Consider the following 27,549-nt stretch of genomic DNA (forward strand, 5'->3'; position numbering starts at 1 on the left):
ATGCCACTTCCCCGATTTCTTCTTGATCACAAAAATGGGCGTATTCCAGGGGGAATTGGTCAGTTCTATGTGTCCAGCAGCGAGCTGCTCCTGCACTAGCGCCTCCGCTGCGGCCAGTTTTTCAGAGGACAGGGTCCATTGATCTACCCACATAGCGTCATCTGATTGCCAGATAATCTTATCAGTGTGGGGTACAGGCAAGTCAACGGCCATTATGGTAAATTTCCCAGTACTTGTCGTCCTACAGAGAAGGAAGGCATCACGGGTTCAGTGAGGCCCTGGGAGTGCCTTCCCAGACCTTGACTAGGAAGATAGCCCTGCTGAAGTAAAAGATCTAGGCCTTTGGTATCTACTAGGATCGGGTCCATTTGGGACAAGATATCCCTCCCCCACAGATTAACAGGCAGGTCGGGGAGGACATAGGGGCGGACGTGGCCTTCCTCTCCTTCGGGGGTCCGCCACTTGAGTTCAGCTGAACTTAATATTGGGTTTTTTGAATGGCCAATCCCCTGCAGGTGTGTTAAAGAGGGGGAGAGTGGCCATTCGGGCAGCCAGTCCCTAGTAGTAATGATGGTAGTATCAGCTCCAGTATCTATAAGGCCGGTAAAGGGCCTGCCTAAGATGGTGAGGGTCAGGAGTGGCTTACACTCCTTTATAGCCTGAGCCAAATGCACCCCCAGTGGCACAGGGCCGGTGGCAGCAGGAGCAAGGCCAGGCGGGATGAGGAGCAATTCATCAATTCATCAATGCACCCAGATCTATACTTAGGAAGGAAGATGTAGTCATGGCCATAATGCTAAGCTGGCCAGTGAGAGTATTATCTATAGTGCCGGGAAGGACCTGGAATTCTTCCAGTATAAGATTCCCCCTCCCGATAATGAGGCCAACCTTTCCAGCAGACAGAGGCCCCTGGAAATTAACTGGGATGGGCTGAGGTCCCTGTGCCTGGGTTAAGATTGTGGGGGAGGTGGTACGGAGGTCCAATTTGGAGCTTCCTGGGATGGCACGCAGGAGGGAATCGAAGCCGGAGGGGGAACAAGGGCCAGAGGTGGAAGAGTTTGGGGAGGAAGAAAGGGGGTGCCCCAGCTGCCTGCTGCATTACGGGGCCCTGGGGCCGGCCCCGCGACAAGTTTCCCGGGCGAGAGGTAACTCCAACCTGGCAGTCTGATGCCCAATGGTACCCGTCCTTACACTTGGGGCATAATGTATGGGGCACGCATGCCCACTCCCGCTCTGGGCAGTGGTGCCGGAAATGACCAGGCTTGTTGCAGCCAAAGCACAATCTAGGGTCAATTGGAGCGGTCATGGGAGTATGGGTTAAACCTATAAAGGACGCCCCAATGGCCAGTCCAATTTTGTGAGAGGCGGGGTCTACATCGGCGCACAGGCGGAGGTAGTCAGAGAGGGTCTTGCCTCCTTTATGAGGACGAAGGACGTCCTGGCAGACAGAATTAGCATTTTCATAGGCTAGGTGGCAAATAAAGTCATTATCAGTGTCGCCTCCCCCCAGGAGGCTCTCAGAAGCCTCCACCAGGCGGCCAACAAAGTCATTGTAGGGCTCGTTAGGGCCCTGGTGGACTTTGGAAAGAGAGGTGACAACGGAACTCTTGGTTGGGAGACCCTTCCAAGCCTTCAAGGCTGCCGCCTGAATCTGTGTGAGAAGGCCAGGAGGGAACGGAGCCTGAACCTCGTTAGAGGAGAAGGAATCATTACCCAGGAATTTGCTCAGTACCCAGGGGGAGGAGGACCCTCCCGCAGCGAGATTCCGCCGGGCCATATCCTGACAGCGATCATGATGATCCACCTTCCAGAGCAGATAGTCTCCGCGGCTTGAAACGACACGGGTCAGGGAAAACCAATCATTAGGGGTGAGCCAGCTCTCGCTAAGGGATTCTAAAAGGCTCAGGGTAAAGGGGGCAGTTGGACCTCCTTTGGACCAAAGGAGGCAACAGCATCCTTAATGTCTTTAATATCACTAAACTTCAGTCTTTCATAGTGCTGTCGTCCATGGGCTCCCACGTGGGTCTCACCTGGCTCTGAGTCCCTTGCATCCCTGCCCGGATTAGGAGCCTCCTTGATGCCCTCACGGTCATCTGGGAAGTCTGCCTCTTGGGCTGCTCCCTATCTCTCCTCCCCTGAAGGGGCCTGAGGTGAGAGGCATCTACCAGACCGGAGAGCAGGAAAGATCTGAGGGGCTTGCAGCCGAGCTTTAAGTGGCGGGCTTAGTGAGTCAGGCGGGGTATTTGGAGATAGATCAAGCTGCCTGATCTGCCCCAGGAGGTCCAGGAATTCCTGCTTTTGTTGTATGAAGGAGCGGAGCATTTGAATATTCTGCGCCAAGCGGTGGGGAACAAGGCGAAGGTCAGGACCCACAAGGGGTGGAGAAAGACAATCGCTCACCCCGAAAGAGACCTCGGGATTGTATGGAGGGGGGCAGCGAGGGTGGGCGAGGGGGCCATTGGGGACCTCTCAGGTGCACGAAAGCATGTGGCTGCATCCCCGAGGTCAGCAACGTTCTCAGGGGGATGGGCATCAGAGTCCACAGAATGCGGAGGGGAGTGCTTGGGGAGGGGATCCCTGATGACTGGATATAAGCGTGGCATCGAACATTCAGGGGGATCGTACTGAGAGCCTGCAGGAGGTTTCTCAGGTGGCTCCTCAGTGGGCATAGGATTGACACAGAGGGACACGGGGACTGACAAGGTTCCTCTGTCTCTGCGGTGGGGGTGGGGAGAACAGAAGGCGGACTGGAAGGCGTGCGGGACTGAGGGTTAAAAGGGCCATAATCTTTAAGGTCTCAGAGTCTTGAATTATCTGGTGGGCATCTGACTGAACATGTCGGACTCGAAGGACCTCATTAATGAGATTCCAAAAAGAGAAAGTCGGAACGGGGATTCTCTTGGGGCCAAACGTCCTGTAATAGTCTTTAAGACAGTCTCCTACACGGCCCCAACATTTCTCATTGATGGTCCCTCCTTGAGGGAACCAGGGACAGATCTTCTCAATAAGAAGAAAGAAATCTACGAGATCCTTTTTCTTGACCTGGATACCCCGGTGATTAAGGGATGTCTTTAAACCATGAATAAACAATTCCTTCTTGCTTAAACTCTGACCCATTGTCAGAGGTCAGGAGAAACAGCGTTCAAAGATACAGATACACACGAATATACAGATTACGAAACAGAAAATGAGAAATATAGGAAGAAGAGAGGGAGTAAGACAGATGAAAGGAATAGAAGGCAGACAAGATATAAAGATTGACGAGACAGGAGATGGGTCACTGGAAGGCTGTACCCCGTGTGAATACCTGGGAAAAACAGACGCGAGACACGGGGGAGTCCCAACAAAGGGGCCCACTCAGGTGCTTGTCTGGCCGGTGGGAAACTTAGCCGTAGTGGATCAGCCAAAGGTGACTTGCGGCCGACGTCTAAGTCAGCACCACCATAGACCATATGTTTCCCGTGGAACCACAGGCAGCCCAACCGGATTCCGTAGCCTTTTCGGGGATCTTAGGGGTGCCCAGCCGTGGAACAACAGACTCGAATCAGAGGCGAGGACGCCCCTGACCGCTCATTCACTCACACACACATTCCACAAAGGACACGACAAAGGGGCATGGGGGGGGGGCTTATCCAACCCAGTGACCGTCTCATATACCTCATATGAGACTGAACACTTAATTCTCCCCTGATGCCGCCCCGTCGACCTCTATAATGAGGCAGGAGCTAGTACCCACTCAGCCTCGAACGAGATGGGGATCTGCCCACTCGGCCTCAAACGAGACAGGGATTTTTGATTAGGCGTGCACTTACCTTTCCGTGCGTCCCGGTGGCCACCGCTTCCTGAAGGGGAGTTTGGCAGTCGTCTCCCAGACACCACCCCGTGTGGGCGCCAGTTGCGGGGGGCCCCGCCAGACCACGCTCCGGCCCACAGAGGTGGCCCTAGGATCCGTAGGTGCAGGGAAAGACTGACCAAATGAACACAAGACACGAGAGAAAAAATGGAGCTTAGAAACAAAGAGAAAAAGGGACAGGCTTTATTGAGGGTGATGGGGGTATATATTAGTGAGGCAGCTACACAAAGGGTCGTGCTCAAAATGTGATTAGGAAAGTTACAGAGTCTATAAGTTTAACCTAACATGCATTACAAAGCTTATACTAAGTTAATCATTGTCAGTTACAGCCATGACAATTGTTTTCTTGGGATAATCATACATAGGACAGCCTTTACCTGCCAAAGGTCACGTAGGTGAGGATTACCAAACCACAGGCTTCACCTGCCGAGGGTCACGTAGGTCAGGATTACCATACCACAGGCTTTACCTGCTGAGGGTACTGTAGGTCAGGATAGCCGTACCTAGCACAGGCACGTAGGCTCTTGGTCAGTTAAAGGGCCAGCTTCCCACAACATAGCTGTGTAAACATTTTCCAACTCAAAAGAACAGACACAGTAAGTGGAAATAACACCCTCTGCAGAAAAGTGAAGCCTCAGTTTAAAGTGAAAATTAAAAGGGGCCTGAGACTGGGTTTGGGTCTAGCTGAGTTTGGAGCCCGGGCTGAGCATGTGAAGGCAATGATGTATCCCTACACAGCCGAGATGGACCTTTGCAAACATCTCACCTGAAGCAGATTCCTCTGCAGGATCATTGAGTTTTTTGTTATCTTGTTATATTTACTTAGGTGGGGAGAGAGTCACACCAAGCATTGCTCAAGGATTCCTGCTGCTGGGGCACTGGGGGCCATGTGGTGTGCTGGAATGGAACCATAGTTTTCTTCCTGATGCCAAGCAAGTGTCCTTCCTAATGCAAAACCACTAGTGCTGAGCCATTGAGTTCTTTTCAACACACTTGTCCTTGCTGTCTATCAAATGTAAAGTCACAGTATTTCTCCTGTAATAAAAATAATTTTGGGGGAGTCGGTGCCATAGTACATGGGTAGGCATTTGCCTTGCACACAGCCAGCCCAGCTACAATCCCAGGCATCCCATATGCTCCCCCAAGTACCCCTAGGAATAATTCCTGAGCGGAAATCTAGGAGTAACCCCTGAGCATCAATGGATGTAACTCAAAAAGCAAAAATTTAATAATTTTTTAGGTTTTATAATTTTAGTATATGTGCTGCCAAACGGTTGGAAGATACCATGTTGAGTGAAGTTAGTCATAAAAAGAAACAAAAACAGGATGATGTCACTCATCTGTGGAATACAGAACACTGGATGTAGAAATGTACTCTAAAGGGGCTACTTAAATCATCCCTGACTCCAGTGTTTAGAGAGAAGTCGGTCAAAGAAAGAAAGAAATCTGGGGGCAGAAGAGAACCAGAAGTTTACAGGGATCAGGGCTTCATTTATGCCAGTGACATGAGTAAGGGGTGTAGCCATTTACCCAAAAATACAGATGCAACAGAACTGAAAACAAGAGATCTAAGCCGCAATCACTGAAACTTAGTCATGTGGTTGTCCAGAACAGGCGGGAGTGGAGTTGGGACTGGGGTGGGTATGGAATATGGGAACACGGGTGGAGGGAAGCTGACGTGGGTGCAGGGATTGGTGTTGAATTATTGTATGCCTAAGTACAACTACGAATAACTTTGAAAATCCTGGCACTTAAAAAAAAAGCAATACAATAAAATAAATTTCCAGATTTCAGCACCCGCTGAAGTTAAAGACCCTCTAGTCCCAGCATTAGGCTCTGAATTTTTTTTTCTTTTTGGGTCACACCCGGCAATACACAGGGATTACTCCTGGCTCATGCAATCAGGAATTATCCCGGAGGTGCCCGGGGGTCCATATGTGATTCTGGGAATCGAACCCAAGTCGGCCGCATGCAAGGAAAATGCCCTACCTGCTGTGCTATCACTCCAGCCCCAGGTTCTGATATTTTTCCTGTGGTGCTGAGACCATAGATGTGGTTGGGGGATATAGCTGGACCACCTGTCAAGTCACATGCTTGGTTCACAAAGTACCCCCAATGGCATAATATTTAGTTTCAACAAGAGAATCTTACCAGCACACGTGTATGCAATATCCATGTTCCCAAATCAAATTGCTGCAATGCCACATCCAGAACCTGTGATTTGAATTCTCAAATCAAAAACAATACACAAGAATTAGTCCCATGTTGAATGCAACACCCCTGAATGGCTGAGCAGGTGAAAGACATCTCCATGATTCTCACAGTTCAAACAAGCGTATAGAAAGGAAAACTCTGCTGGAAGTGTCTGTGGGAGGAGCACGGCAATCCCCGAAAAAACGTTTTGGGTTTTGTTTTTGATCAGACCCAGTGATCCTCAGGATACCATCGGGGATGCCAAACATCGAAGGGAGGCGGTGTCTGTAAGGCAAACACCCTCTCTGATGCACTGCCATTCTGGTTCCAATTAGCTTCACTATAGGCTCACACTCACAGTTTCACATGCACGCAATAAAACATTTTTGGTTGGTCAAGAGTACAGCAGGTAGCCTTGCATGAGGCTGACAGGGATTGATCCCTGAACACCGCTGAAAGCAACTTCTGAGAACTACCAGGAATAACTGCTGGGAATCCCCAGGCCATGAAACCAAAGAAAACTACATTTCTTTCTATACTCAAAGCACCATGGCATGATCCAAAGGCAAAGATAAGCATGGTGTCTGATTAAAAGAGCGGGGTCCAGTGCTCCAGAAAGGGCACCCGACCCTGTATGTGTACAGTCAGGCTGGTTATACAGCCAGGGGAACAAGGACCTTGAAACTGATAAACTATTCCACATACCTGACAGGTAAAGGTAAAGGCTCTCCCGTTGATCGTCGATTTGCTCGAGCGGGCCCAGTAACGTCTCCATTGGAGACTTTGTTGTTACTGTGTCTGGCATATCGAATACTCTCGGTAGCTTGCCAGGCTCTCCAAGAGGGGCGGAGGAATCGAACTCGGGTCGGCCATGTTGGCCGCTTGTAAGGCGAACGCCCTACCCACTGTGCTATCGCTCCAGCCCGTACCTGACAGATGAGGAAGAATAACAACAAAGTCAAGAAATCAAAGTGTAGGATTGCTCGGTAACAGACAGCTCAGGGGAGTGAAGGGCAGCATGAGCACAGCACAGACACCTGATCCTGGAGCCCAAGGATCTCGGGGTCAGCACCATGTTTCACATGCTCTCAAGGCACCCACACAGTGCCCAGGGCCTCAGCCAGTGTCCTCAGACACTCAGTGGGACACACACCTCTCCTCCCTGGCTTTAGGGCTCCTCTTCCAACCAGGAGACTAACACTGGCTTCAGCCCAAAAAGCCCTGTCCCCACAGAGATGGAAGCATGGATTAGTCACAAGGAAAAGACGACAAGTAATCCTCATGTGCCCCTGGTCTAACCGGCCATATCACTGAAAAGGCATGATCATAATATCCACTTTCAATATGCCAGAGATTGTTGGGGAGTGAGATATAAGATAAGGTTTCAATTTAAGAGTTAAATAATGGGGCCCCAGATAATACCACTAACAGTCTAGGCTTGGCCAGGCATATGGCTGACTTAAGTTTCATCGCAGCACTGTATGTAGTTTTGTTTTGGGGTCACACCTGGCGATGCTCAAGGGTTAATCCTGTATCCGCACTCAGGAATCACTTCTGATAGTATTGGCTCCATGGAAGGTCAGTGATTGAACCCGGTTTTCTTCGAGTAAGGAAGCACCCTCCACACTTACGCTCTCTCACCCCGGAACCAAATGGAGTTTCTGAGCCCCTCCCAGAGTGATCACTGAGTGCACGGTCAGGAGGAAATCCAAGCACCCAAGTGAGGACAAGGATGGCAAGACCTTATTTTAAGCTAAAAACAAAGGGAAATAGAAGGCAGTGTAGGCAGATAGTACAGTAGGTGGGGCAAAGTACTTGCCCATATTCAAACCAAGTTTGTGCCCTACCAGCCAGCCATGATCCCTGAGTGCAGAGGCCAGGAGCAAACCCTGAGTCCAACTGATTTGGTCCCGAACAAATTTTAAAATCCGTAGAAGAGTCCAATGGAGGCAGGGTGACAATGCACAGGATTGGGGAATATGCTTTGCATGTGGGACCCTCTGACTTGATTCCAGGCACCATCTGGTCTCCTGGGAACACTGGAAGTGACCCCAATCACTGAACAGAACATAAGCTGAGGGGGTTAGGCGCTAAGATATAAATGATCTTAGCGGACAGAGGGATGGCACAGCAGGGAGGGCGTGTGCCTTGCACACAGTCCAACCGGGTTTGATCCCATGTATCCCTTTAGGTCCCTGAGCACTGCCAAAAGTAATTCCTGAAGGCAGAGCCAGAGTAGCCCCTAAACACCACTGACTGTGGCCCAAAAGCCAAAAAGTAAATGAATGAAAATTTTAAAATTACAAGTAAAAGAACTAAACAAACTTGAGTCACAATTTTACAAATTATTACTCAAGTTAGAATCTTTGGGATTAGTGAGAAGATATTGAGCAGAGGGTGCTAACCTTGCCCTGAGCCGACACAGGAGGGATCCCTGAGCAGAGATGGGTGTGGCCCACACTTCCCCTCTCAAATACATAAAATGACATTTCAGATAATAAAATAGGGGCTGGAGAGATAGTACAATGGGGACAGTGCTGCCTTGCTGTGACTGATCTAGATTCGAGTCCCCACGTCCTGTACAGTTTCCAGAGCTCTTCTAGAAGTGATCTCTGAGTGAAGAAGCAGGAGTCACCCATGTGCATCACCAGGTGGGTCCCCAAACAAAATAAACAAAGCAAAATTTAAGTTGTACTCAGAGAAAATAAAGCAAGTGCTGAGGAGATACTCCAGAAGGTCGGGGCTTGCCTGTGTCCTACACAAACTTAATGCTCTGAACCTGCATCCCATATGATTCCCTGAGCATCACTAGAAGGAGCTTGTGAGTGTACCATCAGGAGGAACCTCTGAGCATTGCCAGGTGTGGCCCCAAACAAAAACAAAAAATAAATGAAGTTGAAGGCCTGTCCAGGCGTGCACTCTGCAAACTCCTAATCGGGTTGCAATCCACAGTACCCGCATTGTCCCCTGATCACTGCCAGGAGTGATCTGTTGGCACAGAACCCGAGAAAATGCTGAGTGTGGTCCCGGAATAATACCCAAAGCAAAATAAAACATGCAAGTTAAATGTGGTAATAGAAGTAAATTTACTCTTTATATTTTGGGGGTTGCACCCAGCAATGCACAAGGTTTAATCCTGGCTATGGGCAGAGTAAATACTCTTGGCTGTGTCTTGGGATTGTATTAGATGCCGTGGATTGAACCTGGACTAGCCACACAGAAAAAAAGATGCCAGACTCATTATACTATTGTTCTGGCTGAAAGTAATTTCATTTAGTAAAAGAAGAAACAGCTCATAGGGTGCTTGAATGCATTTATCTGACCCGGGTTTGATACTGGGCATCCATTATGATTCTCCATGCTCACCAACAATGATTCCTGAATATAGAATCAGTAAGAACCCCTCAGAACCAATAGTGTGCCCCAGAAAGAAAGAAAGAAAATATGACAGAAAGAAGGAAGGAAAAAATGAAAGGAAGTAGAGAAACAGCTATCTGCATGGCTGTCACACCTTCCAGCCACTCAGAATCACAGCCTGGACCAGCCCCTAGAAGCCAACACGGGTTTCTCTGGGCATGGGAAGCAGGCACAGCAGCTCCCACTGACAGCCCACAGGTGCTGGTGGGGTCTCCAGCATCACATCCCTGTAGAGATTCCTCTGTGGGGCATCCAGGCATGGCCACTCTTCCATGGTGAATCTCATGGCCACATCGGGAAAGATCACCATGTCCTAAGGTAGTACACACAGGGGGTGTGAGTGAGGCCATCACACATCACACCCTATACTATGGTGCCTGATGATGAGACACACAGTGCCCTAAAGGAGTACAGGGCCTCCCCCTCTCTTCACTCCCATCAGGAGCAACCAGCCTCCTCTGCATTTCAGGGTGATGGGTGACAGAACCCGGTAATCACTTGAGAGAAGCCAGATCTGCTACAATGACACTATACTACAAGGTTCCTGCAGGTACTACACTTACATTGGGGCACCCCAGGGACAAAGCCAATGAACACTGCTCTGGTGAGCACTGCAGAATGAAACACCCAAGTACATAAGCAGCAGCACCAAAAATAGAAGCTACACTGGGTTGGACCAAACACTAGACAACCCTCCATGTCACACTTCCACACGCCCTGTTCTAGGGTTGAGAAGGGGAGACTCAATGTACAGTGGCAAACTCAAAGCTCTGTGTGGACATATGTGCCTGTAGGACCCTGAAGTCACAGTTAAGGGCTGCCTCTAATCCCTGTTCAAGAGGCAAAAATGTCTTGATCTTTAACACCTCTACCAGATACAACATACTTTGCTTGTCTCCCAGGTACCGGCGCAAGATCAGAACTGCATGCACAGCAGCATGTGAACGTGACTCTGTGTGACTGAGCAGGCGAAGCCCTCCAGAGCGGGAAGGACAAGGCAGGGGAAACACATATTCTGGGGCCCGAGTCACTGTAGCTGCCAGGATACATATGGGGCCAACACACCAGGGGCCCCTAATGCCCCTGAGGTGTGAACCTAGAGCACAGAGCCAAGAGGAAGCCCTGAGCAACTCCACTGTGGCACAAAAATAAATACAAAAGAAAACAAAGCATCAAGCAGCATGGTAGGGGTAGGGCTGGCGATTCTTCAGTCCCACACGGTCCTTCATGCACTCTGAGGTGCTATGCTGCAGTGCTGAGCCAGGAGTAATTGTGAACATCACAAGGTCTGGTCCCACATCACATCCCAGTGTAAAATAACCAAAAACCCCAAAGTTAGCCTTGGACCCGGAGTACCCTGTAAGATCCCCAAGTTCTCAAAGAAGTGATCCTTGAGCACTGAGTTGGGAGTACTTCTGGAGCACCTCTGGGTGAGGACTCAATCCATATACAACAAAACAAACAGGGACAAAATTTACCTCATACAGCATAGTTGGAAACCCTTTCCAGGAATCTCAGTCCAGGGCTCCTTCCTATACCAACTGGAGACAGATGGGCCAGGAAGACAGCAAGTTCCTGGCACTGCACCATGTCATCTTTACACTTACCTCTTTCCTGGCAACAGTGTGTCAGATGGTGTGTCACCATCATCTCCAGCATCTGTTATTCCTGAAGATCAGCAGGAGGCTATGTGCAAAAGACCTGGAGAAGTCAGGACTCCATCCAGCAAGGGGCTGAATCTGAGCCCAGGTGCCCAAGCACATCAGCGCCCCCTGCAGGCCGGCATCAATGCTGGCCCCAGTGACCCTTAGCCTGAAAGTGGCACTGCTATGGGCTCAGCTAAAGGGCCTCAGCATGGGCAAACTATCAGGTGCCCTCTGGCACCTGGGCAGGGACATGCATGTGGAAACTCTCTGCAGGGACCAGGATCACTTCTGGGCCCATATGAGCCCAAAGCACAGTCCTAGTTCCGTCCTGCTGAACCGGGCTCCTCTGGGTCCTGATCTACTCTACTCCCGAATCAGCATATCCACGTGAGCCTCTTCCAGTACTCCCTCCTGTCTTGCAGGAACAGATTTGAGTACCACGCAAATGTGTGTTGTAAAGCATAATTATCCTATTATCCAGAGTGTTTACTAAAGATCATGATAGGAACTGTGTCTGACAGTCAGAACTTCTTGTGTAAGTCTACTTTCTAACTAGACATTTTCTATCTCATGTGCCACAGCAATATAACAGTATACATTATCAGCTTGCAGTTGGCTGTCCCAAGGAAATACCCAAGCATACCTTATGGTGCCCTGACCCTGGCAGCAGTGAGCCCTGAGTTCAGTCAGGAGTTAGACCGACAAACTGTAGGATATGGCCTAGAAGGTCAGCAACTTGGTAACTCTAACCAAGCAGGAGAGAAAAGAAAAGAGAAAACAATGTCATGTGCAATGACAAATTCTAGCCTGCTATAGTTAAAGAGTCAAACAGTGGGTGCTTATTTATTTATTTATTTATTTATTGCTTTTTGGGTCACACCTGGCAATGCTCAGGGGTTACTCCTGGCTCTGAACTCAGGAATTACTTCTGCTGGTGCTTAGGGGACCATATGAGATGCTGGGAATTGAACCAGGGTTGGTTGCGTGCAAGGCAAACGCCCTCCCCGCTGTGCTCTCTCTCTAGCCCCAAACAGTGGGTGTTTAAAGCCTCATTATATGCCTTTTACTCGTATGCAGGGGCTCAAACCTTGGTTGGCTTTGTGCAAGGCAAGTGCCCTTAGCACTGTACTTTGGCTCTGGCCATTTATCAGTTAATTGCTTCCCAGCACACGAGGAGTGATCCCTGAGCAGAGCTTCTTGCCTCCAAAAAATCCCGTTCCTTCAAAAAAGAAAAAAAAAATACACAAAAAAACAAAATACAAAGATATGTTTATCCACTGTACTCACCCAACAACCAGTTACCAGGGGTCACTTGGCCAGGGAGAGATGAGGGTGAGGGGTGGCTTGCTACCTAAGAGACTAGAAAATCCTGATTTGGGAATAAAACTATGTAGGGATAGGTAAAGGTAAAAGGTAAAGGCCCTCCCATTGATCGTCGATTTGCTCGAGCGGGCCCAGTAACGTCTCCATTGGAGACTTTGTTGTTACTGTGTCTGGCATATCGAATACTCTCGGTAGCTTGCCGGGCTCTCCGAGAGGGGCGGAGGAATCGAACTCGGGTCGGCCATGTGGGCTGCGTGCAAGGCAGACGCCCTACCCGCTGTGCTATCGCTCCAGCCCTATGTAGGGATAAAACAGACAATAAAACAGGTGGATTCTTACATTGCTGACTCCGATCAATCTTCTGCATCCCGTACGGCCCCCAGAGCAACGTCAGGAATAATTCCTGAGCACAGTGACAGAAATAAAACCTGAGCATCTACGGGTGGACCACCAACCCCAGAAAAAAAAAAAAGACCAAATAAAAATAGCTACAAAAGAATTTTAATTGGCAAACCCAGCCACCTGCAAGCACCACGCCCCCAGTGGCTTCGCCCCATCACGGCAGCCAGTGACAAACAAGGATGAAAACCGGTTCCTTTGCCAGCAAGAGGCTGAAGTGATGCCCCTCATGTGAGTCTGGAGGTTCTAGGTTGACTCCTATGTCTGGCCCAAAGGTTCAAGGACAGGGCCCAGTGCAGTCTGTGCTGGGAGGCTCGGGACGGTGAAGCCCCCATCCTACGCAGATCCCGCACCTCAATGCCCAATTCCCTGCACCCAGCCTGCACCCACCCGCTGCTACACCATCACAGAGCTGGAGGCAATTGCGCCTCAGGAACTACCTGGTATAGGGGAATAAGCGAGAAACAAGCACGAAAGAATCCCCCAAGCTGACGTGGTTCTACCGCTCACAGTGGAGAGATGGTTGGCGTGGGGTGCTCATGGGAGGCCGCTCCCTTCCTGCCACAAAATCGGCCTTCAGAGTCCCCGTGCCATGCCAGAACGCCACTTCCTCCTTCCCCCCGGGTTCCCAAGGGCAACGTGACTGAAGCATCTGTGTCAGAAACAAAATGTGTACCCAGTAGCTCCTGCACTGTGATGTCACTTCAGGCTCTGCAGGCAGCATATACAGGGCCAGGCTCCAGGTATGGAGAGGTTGTTTCGGAAAACCCAGGTGAATCTGTGCTGCAACGTGGATGGGCTTATACATAAGAGTAGAGAGGAAGCTCCTGGAGTGGTTGGTCACACAGTGTGGGGTTGGGAGTAAGGAGAAGTGCCCTGATGCTGTAATAGGGTGAACCAATGCTCTCACACTCAAGTCCATGGGGGGAAATGAAGCAGATTGTTTCAGTAACTGGCAGGTAGGCAGAATAACCATATTTCAATTTAAGATGGAAATGAGCCATGCTGAAATGTCCCAAGAACCACTGGAAGTAATCCCAATAAACAATCCTGTGTCTGATGGGGTGGGACTCTAGAAAAAATGAACCTGTGGCTGGAGGGAAGGTCCAGGGGGCGGACACATGCCTGACACTCACAGTTTTGATTTCTGACCTCCAGATGGCACCAGAGCACTGCCAGGAGAAATTACCGAATATATTCCCAGGAGAAATCCAGAGCATTGCTGTTTGTAGCCCCCAAACAAAATCAAAACCAAAAAATAATGAAGTTGCAGCACTGGTGCAGAGTGGATAAGACACCAGCCTCATAAGCTGTTTGACTGGGTTAATCCACATCACCTCCGTGGGTCCTGGAGCACTGCCAGGAATGATCCTTCATCAGAGAGCCAGGAAGAATGGGCACTTTGGCCCCGAAATAAATCCCAAAATAACACACTTAATTGAAGTATAGCACAATTAATTTATCAATGGAAGGAACTATTTATGCAGGAACCTGAGCAGAGCATGTGCAGTCACCCCTACGTGTAGTCCTATACATCAAACCCCTTCAATGCTCTGTAAGTATGCTAACAGATTTGCATTAAATGGGTCATTCTGATTATCAATCAGTGGTCCCCCATCTCTTTGTTTCTCTTTTGACTCCAGCAACACGTCCCTGTAGAGATTCCTCTGAGAGGCAACCAGGCATGTTCACTCCTCTCGGGTAAAACTCTCTGCCATGTTAACATAGGTAACTGCATCTTGAATCAGCACACACAAGGGGAGGAGGAGGCCATCCCACTCCACACAAGGGCCAAAGGATATACTGCAACACCGTAGAGGAGCTCAGGGCCTCTCCCGTCTCCCCACTTTAGAAGGGAGAAACCGGCCTCCACCAACACTTTAGGGTGACGGGCCCCAGTAATTACAGTATGGAAGCCAGATTTCTTACAATGGCACTATACTGAAAGTTGATGGACTTGCACACAGCCACTCCAGGGACAAAGCCAATGAACACTGCTCCTGTGAGCACCATACAGAGTGATACCTAAGCACAGACCCAGTAGGACCAAAAGAAAGCAACACTGGGTTGGGCCAAACCACTAGACATTCTTCCCTCATGCCGCACCCCCACATCACCTGTTCTAGGGATGAGAAGGAGACGCTCAATTTCCAGTGAGCAACTCAAAGATGCTGTGGACTGGAGTACCTTGGGTTGGCCACATGCAAGGCAAGCACTGTACTCACTTTACTATGGCTCTGGCCAATTCTAAAATGAATTTCTTCTCAACACACTAGGAGTGACCCCTGAGCAAAGTTCCCCTTCCCCAATCATGATCACGACCATCCTTTTGTTCGTCGATTACCTCGAGCAGGCCCCAGTGACGTCTTCTTAATCCTAGCCCTGAGATTCAAAGCTATTTCAGGGTTAGGAGAATTAGACCCATCATTGTTACTGGTATTTGGCATATTGGTTATGCCACGGGGAGCTTTCCAGACTCTGCCATGTGGGCAGGTTACATTTGGTAGCCTGCCAGTTTGTCCAAAGTAAGCATGAAATAATAATGTCTCAGCCGCATTCGCTTCCGGGATCTGGGTTTTATAGTCTCTGGGTCTTGGCCGTTTGATGGGATTACATGGCGCCAAGGGGTCAGTTGGTACGTGTGACCCCTGCCTACTGGAATATTGGGGATATGGGTGGAGGATGCTCAGCCCCTATCTGAGCAGGCTTGGAGATCTCAGCCCCGGAACCCACATGCCTTTGTTCCTCTGCCGGTACCTTCAGGTGTGCAGGGAGTGGTCTCACCATGGTGGTGGCTGGTTCTGGAGGTCTTCGGCCGCCAGAGCCCTGGTCGGGGGGTGGGGAGGGAAACTCAACCCACTCCACTCCAAGGGGCCCCGGCGAGGACAGCCAGGCACGGGGGCAGGAGACTCTGTGCTGTTCTCTTCCGGGATCTGGGTTTTATAATCTCTGGGTCTTGGCCGTTGATGGGATTACACATTACACGGAACCAGGGGGCCAGTTGGTGGGTGTGACCCCTGCCTACTGGAATATGGAGGATCTGGGTGGAGGATGCTTCCCCATACTCAAATATCTCCCTTTCAGAAAAACATAAAACAACAAGTTTACCAATGTAGCCACCCCAAGAACCAGTATACCTAATATCCTGGTCAGGGAGTGATGAAGAGAAAGGGACTGTTTGCAACTGAGCATGTGAAAGTAGAAATTCCGTTTTTCCCTAGGAGTATTGCTGTTTATTCAGCCATTAATTAGGCTGATTAAAATGGGCATGAACTCCAGCTTACTTTTTTCATAATTTTATTTATTGAATCACCGTGAGAGCAGTTACAAAACTTTCGGGATTAAATCTCGGTCATACAATGAAACACCCATCCCTTCACCAAGCCCATTTTTTTACCACCAAAACCCCCAGTATACCCCCCATTCCACATCCTCCCCCTACCTGTGGGGCAGATGATTTCCACATTACTCTCTCTCTCTCTACTTTGATCACATTCAATATTTTGACACCAAACCCACCATTACTATTTGGGATTTTACCCAAGCACTCAGATCTGCCGAAAAGGCAACAATAGACAATTTATTTTCTATTGCAGGTTATAAATAACATATGATTTTCTTATTTTGAAATTTTAACAATATGGAGGGATTTCTGCCAAAATCTGCTGGGTTCTGATAGTTGTTCCTGAGTCTATGGAATCAAGGCCATTAAGCAGCTTTATCAGAAGAGAGGCGGTTCGTGGGTGCAACTTAGGGTCTCGGGGCTGGAGGAAAGGGCCACCTCCACACCCATACTGTGAGGCCCATTGTATCTTGTCACTGTGGGCCCAAAACTGACTTTCCAATGGCCTCTGGAGGATGGTGGCCATGGGTCCGCCAAGGGGAGCAGGTGGAGGCACAGCATCCTTTCCCCCTGTGTGACCTGGCGACAGTAACCTACTGCGTGGTCCCAACGCATTTCGGCCAAAAGCTGCTGGGTTTCTAGGTTTGTTTCTGAATCTCTGGTATCATGGCCATTAAGAAGCTTGATCATGAGCCACAGAGGCCATTCATGGGCACCAGGAAACTTGGGGGCTCTTTGGGGTGGGGAGAAAAGGACCGGCTCCACCACCATCCCTTAGGTACTGCATGTATCATCACTGTGGGAACAAACCTAACCATCCAGAGGCCATTGGAGATGGCGTTCACCGAGCCACCAGGGGTAACAGGCCAAGGCACGAAACCTATTTCCACCTGGGGTGGCCCAGCACCGGTAACCTACTATGGGTACCAGATGCATTTCTGCTAAAAATCGCTGGGCTCTGAAATTTGTTTCTGAGTCTCTGGGATCATGACCGTTAAGCAGCTTGATCCCAAGCAAGAGAGTCCATTGGTGGGCAGTGACACAGGGTCTCATTGGGGCAGGGAGGAAAGAGCCATGTCACCCCCATCTCATGAGGCCCTGCGTGTTTTGTCACAGCAGGCCCGAACCTGACTGTCCAATAGCAAATGTCCAATGTCAGATGGCAGCCGTCAATTCAAAGGGGGAGCAGGCAGAGGGACACACCCTTTCCCCCTTGCCGTTGTCTGGCACTGGTAGCCCATTGCGGGGACTGGGTGCATCTCTGCAAAGGCTGCTGGGTTCCAAGATTTATCTCTGAGTCTATGGGATAATGTCCTTTAAGCAGTTTGATCAGGAACCAGAGAAGCCTTACCTCCATATATGTAGCTGAGCAAGAAATGGTTTCTTGGTGTGTCTCACACATACCTAACTTTGGCTGTTTACTTTCCTGGTAAACTTTGCCCCAGGTTTTTGGAGTCTGGCCAAATGCACAGCAGCAATTTTGGGGTATCTGGAAGTCTGAGGGCGCCATCAGTCTGCTGATACACTCGCCTCACAGCCACAGATTGACCTGCTGGTGGCACCACACCGCCAGGAAGTAGAAATTCTTGATATGGAAAAAAAAACAATATTGGGGTTAGACTCACCGTAAATTGAGTAGGATGTTTGCCTTGCTGATCCAGGTCAAACCTTCCCATCCCATAGAAGCCCTGCAGCACCCCAGAATAATTACTGAGCTGCAGAGCCAGAAGTAAGCCTTGAACATCGAAGAATGTCTTTTCTTCCCTTCCAACTCCACTGAATATAAAGAGCTACTAAAATTAATCCAAAGAGGGGCTGGAGTTACAGCAGAGAGGACAGGACATTTTCCTTCCACGCGACCAATTCGGGTTTGATTTCCAACAACAATATGTCCCCTGAGCACTTCCAGGAGTAATTCCTGAGTATATAAGCCAGAGGTAACCCCTGTGCATCGCTGGGTGTGACCCAAAAAAGCAATATATAATCCAAAGAGCAAATTTCAGAGGCAAATACCTCTCACTTGTAAAGACACGCCCAGAAGGCCCCATCCCAGCACGGGAGCCAATAAAAATTACAGCGACATATCTGGAATTTTGATTAGTATTATATCCAGTACAAAGACTCCAAACAGGGCCACACACTGTCCTGAGTAGGGAGGTATGAGATGGCTAAAACCTCCACTTTCTGCAGGTCCCTCAAACCAAGGCCCAAAGTCCATGTGCCCACCCTCCAGTACCATCTTGGACCTGGTTGCGATTGTGGCTGCAAGGGCTTTCAGAATAACGCACCCTCACCCAAGATACCTGTGTCACTGAACAGCCCCCAAGCACCCATCAAAAGCACCACATCCCCTAAAGCCTGGTTATCCAGAAAAAGTGAAAAAACAAGGGTTAAAGTGCCCTACAAGCTGGCGTGATCCACGCTGAATTTCCCAAACCCGAGGCACAGGGTGCTCAAGCATCCCAAATCCTAACACAGAAAGGACTGAAGAATGAAAGTTTGCCTTATTTCCACTTTCAAAGGATTCAAATCAGCATCTTGGGTGATTTCTGCCATAATTACTACAAACCAGCACCTTTTGGCCAAGCCAGAAGCAGAGCAAACAATAACACAGTGGTTAGCCATGACAGCTCTGAGCAGGGGGTGTTTTTATACCTGTTTATTCAGTCAACTTTCTCCTAATTTTCATCACCAAGACCCATTATTTACAAGTTAAATTAAAAAAGCAAGCTCAGCACTGGTACACTGACATAGCTGCAGCCTGGGTGAAAATCAGCAGGTACCTTTCACTGACATGAGAAGGCCGTCACAAGCAGGCAGGCTTACTTCCCTCGTAACTTCACTTTTGTAGCACCCTTGACCATCTTGTCCAAAGGAAACTTGCTTTACTGAGCTGTTCTGTTCTGACCTTAGAGACTATTATTAAGGGATCAAATCATCCAGTATGAATTTTTCTATGTTGACTAAGGTGTGAGGATAATATGAAGCCATTCCCACATTCCTGGCATATATGTGGTTTGTCTCCAGTATGAATTCTGATATACTGACTAAGAGAATAGCACCAAGTGATGGCCTTCCCACATGTCTGACGCTGATAAGTTTTCCCTCCACTGAAGTTTACTGTGCTGAGCAAAGTATTCAGAATGGCAGGGCTTCCCACATTCATCACGTATATAAGGTTTTTTTCCAGTGTGAATGCTCCTATATACACTAAGTCTTGAGGCTCCAGCAAAGGCCTTTCCATATTCCTTACATATATAAGGTTGCTCTCCAGTGTGAATTCTCCTATGTACATTAAGTATTGAGGCCACAGGAAAGGCCTTCACACATTTCTTACATATAGAGTTTCTCGCCAGTGTGAATTTTCCTATGTACAGTATGTCTTGAGCATCCAGAAAAGGCCTTTCCACATTCAGTACATATATACAGTTTCTATCCTGTATGAATTCTCCTATGTACACTAAGTCTTGAGGATCTAGTAAAAGTCTTCCCACATTCCTTACATATATATATATATATATATATATATATATATATATATTCTCTCCGGTATGAATTCTCATGTGTATAGTAAGGGAAGTGAAATGTGTGAATGCCTTCCCACATGTCTGACACTGATGAGGTTTCTCTCTAAGATGAATTTTTTTATGTGCATTAAGATAAGAGCACAAAGTAAAGGCTTTCCCACATGTCGGCCACTGATGAGATTTCTCTCCACTGTGAATTCTCCTATGATTCCTAAGGTACTGATATTGACAGAAGGCCTTCCCATATTCTTGGCAGATATATGGTTTCTCTCCAGTGTGAATTCTCCTATGTGCACTAAGTCTTGAGGCTCCAGCAAAGGCCTTCCCACATTCCTTACAAATATATGGTTTCTCCCCAGTGTGACTTTTCCTACGTGAAGTAAGTCTCAAGGCTCCAGCAAAAGCCTTTACACATTCCTTACATACATACAGTTTCTCTCCAGTGTGAATTGTCCTATGTACAATAAGACCTGAGGCTCCAGCAAAGGCCTTCCCACATTCTTTACATATATATGGTTTCTCTCCAGTGTGAACTCTCCTATGTACACTAAGTCTTGCAGCCCCAGCAAAGGCCTTTCTACATTCTTTACATCTATACGGTTTCTCTCCAGTGTGTATACTTGCATGTCTACTGAGGCTTGAGGATTGAATAAAGGCCTTGCCACCCTTCTGACATATATAAGGATTCTCTCCACTATGAGTTTTCATATGTCTATTAAGATGTGAGGTCTGAATAAAGGCCTTCCCACAAGTCTGACATTTATGTGGTTTCTCTCCTGTATGAATTCTCCTATGCATAAAAAGATATGATGGTTTAGTGAAGGCCTTCCCACATTCTTCACCTGCATAAGGTTTTTCTCCTGCATTTATATTCATATGGTCACGATGGAGTAAACCTTGACTCACACTTTGTCGTTGGTGCCAACTTTTCCGGGGATTCTGTCCACTGTGGTTTTCTAAGGGAACACCACGTTGCTGAGAACATGGGGAGGATCCCCCACATTCCTTACACTTAGATGTGTTCTGCTCATGGTGACTTTGGTTGAGGGTACGTCGCTGTGAGGGTCCCACTGTAAACAGTGCTGCTATCCCTAGACGCTGCCCCACTGGGGGATTTTCTGCCCGTGAACTGAAAACAACACACACCAAGAAACTTTTTCCAGGTGAGGGCTTCTTCAGAGTGAGGTCGCTCTCGCCATTCTGATCACTCTCAGACGACATCCCGCCTGTCTCGGTGTCCCCAAGGCATGAAGGGCAGGACTGCTCACTCAAAACATTGTCACAGAGCGCAGGATCAGAGACATTCCTCTCAGGCTGGCTGCTTCCCTGTAGAACAGCAGAGAAGGATGCCAATTAACACTTATTCTCCGAGTCTCCTGTCAAAAACTTGAGTCTTTCAGATGTGTTTTCTCACATACGCATAATACAAATGCAATTACCGACATCACTTAATGACTTAACTTCCCGTTAGTTGTAAATTTGCTCGAGCAGGCACCAGTAATGTCTCCATTTGTCCCTGTCACGTGCTAGTGTAGCCCAATGGCATCTGTTCGCTCTGGGAACATGAAGAGCCTCAAACCAATCATTCATGATCTTCACGAAGAAGTCTGACCATCTGGTAGGTGGGCGGCCATGCGGTCTTTTGACATCCTGTGGAATCCAGTCAGTAACAGCTCTAGACCAGCGGTCATCTTTAAATCTCATTACGTGGCCAGCCCATCTGATTTTTGACACCTTGGCAAATGAGACAGCGTCCCTGATTCTTGATCGTCGACGGATGTCGGAACTCCTGATTTTATCTCTCATTTGAGTGAAAAGAGATATTCCAAGCATAGCTCTTTCTTTTCTTCTATGGGAGACCTGAATAGCGTTCTCATCCTGTTTTTGTAGGGCCCAGGTCTCTGAGGCATATGTTAATGTAGGAAGAACAGTGGAACCAAAGAGATGTGCCCAGAGCCGGAGGTTCTTCGTCCTCTTAGCTATTTCTTCGACGTTCTTGAAGGCGTTCCAAGCTGCTCTCTTCCTCCTGTGCAGCTCGGGTGCCAGGTTATTTGTCATGTTGATTTCTCGACCTAGGTACACATAGCTGTTGCATTCGGAGATGGTCGTTCCATTGAGAGCGAATGGGGCATCAGGAACGAGACTGTTTCTCATGAACATTGTCTTCATAAGATTCAGCTGTAGTCCTACCTTTCCACACTCACGTTCAAAGTCGGCCAGCATTTGTGCCGCCTGGCTGATATTTGGTGTTATTAAAACAATGACATCAGCAAAGCGGAGGTGGTTTAATTGCCGACCATCTATCTTCAGTCCCATTCCTTCCCATTCCAGTCGTCGCATGATGTTCTCGAGGGTGGCACTGAAGAGTTTTGGTGAAATGGTATCACCCTGCCGAACCCCTCTCTTGACATCAACGATCACTTCTTTGTAGAATGGTGAGATCCTGGTAGTGAAACCGCAATACAGCTCACGGAGGATCTTGATGTATTGGGCTTGAATGCCCTGATTGGCTAGGGCTTCAATGACCGCTTCGGTCTCAACAGAATCAAAGGCCTTCTTTAAATCAATGAACGTTAAACAGAGTGGCATCTTGAACTCCCGAGAAACCTCAATGAGTTTGGTTATTGTGTGGATATGATCGATGTGTGGATATGGAACCCAGGACTGAGATCTCCAAGCCTGCACAGTTTGGGACTGGACCTGCCAGTAACTAGACAGTTACACCCACCAACTGCTGTGTAACTCCAACAATGGCCAGGATCCAGAGATTATCACACTCAGCTCCCGGGAGAGAACAAGGCAGAGTCTCCTACCCTGTGCCTGACTGTCTCCACCAGGGACCAACAGCTGAAGACCTCCGGGGCCCAGCCAAGGCCATGCTGGGACCACTCTCCACACACTTGGATGAGCCTCACGCATAAAATAACTGGCAGAGGAACCCAGGTGTGTGGGACCTGGGGCTGAGATCTCCAAGCCTGCACGGTTTGGGACTGGACCTGCCAGTAACTAGACAGTTACACCCACCAACTGCCGTGTAACTCCAACAACGGCCAGGATCCAGAGATTATCACACTGAGATCCCGGAAGCGCACGGCCGCGAATGCGACATCTTATCATCTCATTCCTACTTTGGACAAACTGGCAGGCTACCAAATGTAACCTGCCCACACGGCAGAGTCTGGCAAACTGCCCGTGGTATACCCAATATGCCAAAAACAAGTAACAATGATGGGTCTCATTCTCCTAACCCTGAAAAAGCCTTGAATATGGCACTTTTAAAAAAATCTCAGGGCTAGGACGAAGATGTTACTGGCACCTGCTCGAGGCAATCGAAGTACAACAGGGTGGTCGTGATCGTGATGGTCGATGGTGCTGAATCCTTTGCGGAACCCGGCTTGCTCGCATGGTTGTCCTTCATCTAGTGTTCTGCCAATCCTATTTAGGATGATTCGAGTGAACAACTTGTAGATGACAGACAATAGGCAGATAGGGTTATAGTTGCCAATGTCATGGATGTCTCCCTTCTTGAACAGTAGTACGGTCCTACTGGTTTTCCATTGGGACGAAACCTTGCATTCAGACAGGTAGTGAGTGAAGAGCCGAGCCAGTGTATTGATGAGTACTGATGGCAGGTTCTTCAGGTGTTCAGGTCTGACCTTGTATGGGCCGGGTGCTGTTTGTTTTTTTACCCACAAAATGGTGTGTCGGATTTCGGAAGGGAGAACGTTGGGAATGACATATCCATCCTGTGGAATTTGGTATGTCGGCAAGTGGACATGGCTATCAAAGAGATTTGAGTAGAAGTCATGTATAATATTCTCCATTGCCGTTCTGGAGGATGTGATGGATCCATCAGGACGTCGGAGGGCAGTCATCTTGGTCTTGTACTTGGTGAAGGACAGCGGGCGTAACAAATACTTTTCCCAGCTTCTGCCGCATCTACCAGTACTTCTGCTCTTCTCTCTTTGAGGTCTTCCTTGATCGCATCTCTGCAATGCTTTGCAAGCTCGGACGTTAGCTTGCGGTTGCCTGAGGCATGTGCCAAACCACGCTGGCGAATTAGCTCAAGAGTTTTCGAAGACAGGTGTTTTTTTGTGGCTATCTTTCTCTTGGCATTCCTCGCACATTCATGGAGGTGCTGAACCAGTCGATCGTATTCTTCATCAATGTTGTCAACAATGGCATCTTCCCATGTTGCCGCAATAGTGCCAAAGAGTTCCCAGTTGGTGGTCGTTCAGGAAGTTCTCTTTTTGAACTTTTCAGCCCTTTCTCCCCACTCTGTTAAGTAGAATTTTGCATGAAGGAGATGGTGGTCCGATCCTGTTCGAAATTTTGGGACAACAGTGACATCGTTTAGGCAAAACCTTCGATTGACTATGATGTGCTCTATTTCGTTGTGGAATCGTCCACCGGGGCACTCCCATGTTCAACGTTTAGATTCTGCCTTCTGGAACTGTGAGTTACCATGGATGGTCTTGGTCGACATGATGAACTCAGAAAGTCTCTCACCCTGTTCCTTCCATTCTAGGCCATTGGTCCCGATGTGAAGTTCTTCAGCTGATCTTCTCGGTCCTATCTTGGCATTAAAATCACCCATGATGAACTGTGCTGGCAAAATTGGACGGCTACATGCAAAAAAGTGGGCTCAGATCTCTGCCTAACACCATGCACAAAAGTAAGATCAAAATGGATTTATGACCTCAACATCAGACCAGAATCCATAATGTTTATTGAAGACAAAGTCGGCAAAACTCTCCATGATATTGAAGCTAATGGTATCTTCAAAGATGTCACGCCACTGGCTGAGCAAGTGAAAACAGAGATAGACAAATGGGACTATCTTAAACTAAGAAGCTTCTGCACCTCCAAAGAAACAGTGACCAAAATACAAAGACAGCCTACAGAATGGGAAAGGATATTCACCAAGTACACATCCGACAAGGGGTTGATATCAAGGATATACAAGGTACTGGTTAAACTCCACAAGAAGAAATCACCCAACCCCATCAAAAAATGGGGTGAGGAAATGAACAGAAACTTTCGCAAAGAAGAAATTCGAATGGCAAAAAGGCACATGAGAAAATGCTCTACATCACTAATCATCAGAGAGATGCAGATCAAAACCACAATGAGATATCATTTCACACCACAGAGACTGGCCCACATCCACAAGAACAAAAGCAACCGGTGCTGGCGCGGATGTGGCGAGAAAGGGACCCTCCTTCACTGCTGGTGGGAATGCCGGCTGGTCCAACCCTTTTGGAAAACAGTATGGACGACTCTCAAAAAATTAGAATTTGATCTGCCATTTGACCCAGCTATAGCACTCCTGGGAATATATCCCAGAGAGGCAAAAAGGTATAGTCAAAGTGACATCTGCAATTGTTTGTTCATTGCAGCACTCTTTACAATAGCCAGAATCTGGAAAAAACCTGAGTGCCCAAGAACAGATGACTGGTTAAAGAAACTTTGGTACATTTACACAATGGAGTACTATGTAGCTGTTAGAAAAGATGAAGTTATGAAATTTACATACAAGTGGTACTACATGGAAAGTATCATGTTAAGCGAAATGAGTCAGAAAGAGCGGGATAGACACAGAAAGATTGCATTCATCTGGGGAACATAAAGCAACAAAAAGTGAGAGTGACACACAGGAATGGCTGAGATTAGTACCAGGAATTTTGCCCCATGAATGGAAGGCCAGCCACAGGCTCTAGGTGAAAAGGAAGCTCAGATAGAGAAGAGATTACCAAATGAAGGGTGTTGTGAGGGCCCTCCCAGGGTGGGAGAAGCATGCTAAAAGTAGTCGATAGACCAAACATGATTGCCACTCAAAGCCTCTCTTGCAAAACACAGTACCCAAAAGAAGAGAGAGAGAACAAGGGGGAATACCCTGCCACAGAGGCAGGATGGGACGGGGGGGGGGGGGGGGATGAGGGGGGGGGATGCTGGGACCCATGGGGATGGATGACGGGCACTGGTGGAGGTATGGGGACTTGATCATTGTATAACTGAAACCCAAGCACAAAATTTGTAAGCCTATAACTGTACCTCATGGTTTTTCACTAATAAAAAAAAAATATATAAAAAAAAAAATAATAAAATCACCCATGATGATCTTGTAGAAGGTGTGGTCTTCTTTATAGAACTTCTCCAGCTCCATGTAGAATTTCTCGATTTCTCTTTCATCATAATGAGATGTTGGTGCGTAGACAACAAAGATAGAAACTGCAGGCAGTGAGCCACATCTATTCAAATGTAAACGTCCGATTCGGGTTGGTAGGCATTCGATTGAATCAATGCTCTTGGCCAAGTTTGTGTTGACACGGACACCGACGCCTCCGACACCTCTTTTATCGCATGTTCCGAGGAACAATTCTTCTCCAGTGTCGAAAACAGCATGTGAGATTCGTGCCTTCTTGTCTCGGTCAGACCAATGATGCCGTACTTGATTATCCGCGCTTGTACCATCAGGTCCTCGATGGATGTATCTGATGCTAGCGTACGTGCATTGAAAGTACAGACGATCATTTTTGTCTTCCTTCATTGTGGCAGCCTAGTCCGGCCTTGAGATTTTGACATATGGATTACCGACATATAATTCTTATTATAGAATATCTTCACGTTATTGTAAGTTGGACACACAAAATTGATGGACAGAGTCAGTAAATTCTGTGAATTCCCGCCCCCCCCAACTTAATAAAGGAGTAAACTGGAAATAATTCCTCCTATAGAAAACTGACTCACCCTTTTAAAGACAAAATGAAATACATCACATGTGGGTTTGATTAATGCTCATTGCGGAACCTGTGATGCAGGAGTGACGGCAACGCTGCATCGTCACACAGCTGAGACAGACAAAGCGGCCATAAGTGATGGCTTTCAGGATCAAAGAATTTTTTTGGTTTTTTTTTCTGTTTTGTAATTTCTATTTATTGGGGGTTGTGTGGATGGAGGGGCACACCATGCAGTGTCTAGTATCAGTTCTGTGGGTTTATGGAGACCATAAGGACTGCTGGGCATGGAATATCCATCCCTGTGCAAAGCAAGTATATCTTTCACTGCACTATCTCTAGGACCCACAAATTAGCATTGTAAACAACTACCAATGTCAAGCAAATGAAAACTCACAGTATTTTTATACATGGTTGATTTCAGTACCTAGTGAAGCTAAGGGTCCTCTACTCCAAGCATCAGGCTTTGGAATTCCTCCCTGCCACGCCCAGCCCTCCACCTTAACAATCACATACTTGGTCCACTGAGCTATCCCGCTGGCATAATAATATTTATTCTGAATTAGCGAATCTTACCAACGCACTCGTACTTGCTGACCTCATTCCCAAATCAAAGTGCTGTAATGCCAAATCCTGAAGCCACGGTTTCAGTTCTGGAACTGAACACAACATGCAATTCAAGAACTTGTCAGAAAAAAAAAGTTGGAAAATGATGCCACGAATTTAGAGTACATCTCTGTAGTTCTCAAAGTCCAAAGAGTCCCACACTAAGGAAAAGATCTGGTTAGTGGATAATTGTGAGGATCTTGGAAAAACTACACTAGGTTTTGTTTTTGTTTTTGAGCAGACCTGGTGACGTTCGGGGAACCATATGTGATGCTGGTTATTGAACAGGTCACCTTCAGGCAATGCAAGGCACTCCTCCATGTACTATAGTTCAGATCCAAACTAGCTCTGTTATGTGCTCACTTATTCGGATTTAAACAAAAAGGTCTAAAAATATTTTTACAGGTATAGTGACACCGTGGTTGTGAATCCAATCAGGTTAGTCATAGATAGGGGATGGGGTGGATCAGAAACGGTGAATCTCATTGACTGACAGAGAGCAAAA

The 27,549-nt window shown here is 47.9% G+C and overlaps 1 protein-coding gene across 1 annotated transcript in view; it reads right to left on the reverse strand.

Annotated features, from left to right (window-relative positions):
* Positions 1-202: 202 nt before the first annotated feature.
* Positions 203-27,549, reverse strand: part of LOC130022023 (putative zinc finger protein 66) — a gene marked incomplete at its 5' end in the record, with an annotated part of 56,797 nt that continues 29,450 nt past the window's right edge. The window contains 3 exons of the mRNA XM_056112745.1: positions 203-241; positions 1,376-1,651; positions 3,813-3,842. Coding sequence (XP_055968720.1) covers positions 203-241; positions 1,376-1,651; positions 3,813-3,842 — 345 coding nt within the window. The remainder of the gene's footprint in view (positions 242-1,375; positions 1,652-3,812; positions 3,843-27,549) is intronic.

This window comes from Sorex fumeus, unplaced genomic scaffold (assembly GCF_029834395.1).
Source record: "Sorex fumeus unplaced genomic scaffold, SorFum_2.1 ptg000019l, whole genome shotgun sequence".
Taxonomy (NCBI): domain Eukaryota; kingdom Metazoa; phylum Chordata; class Mammalia; order Eulipotyphla; family Soricidae; genus Sorex; species Sorex fumeus.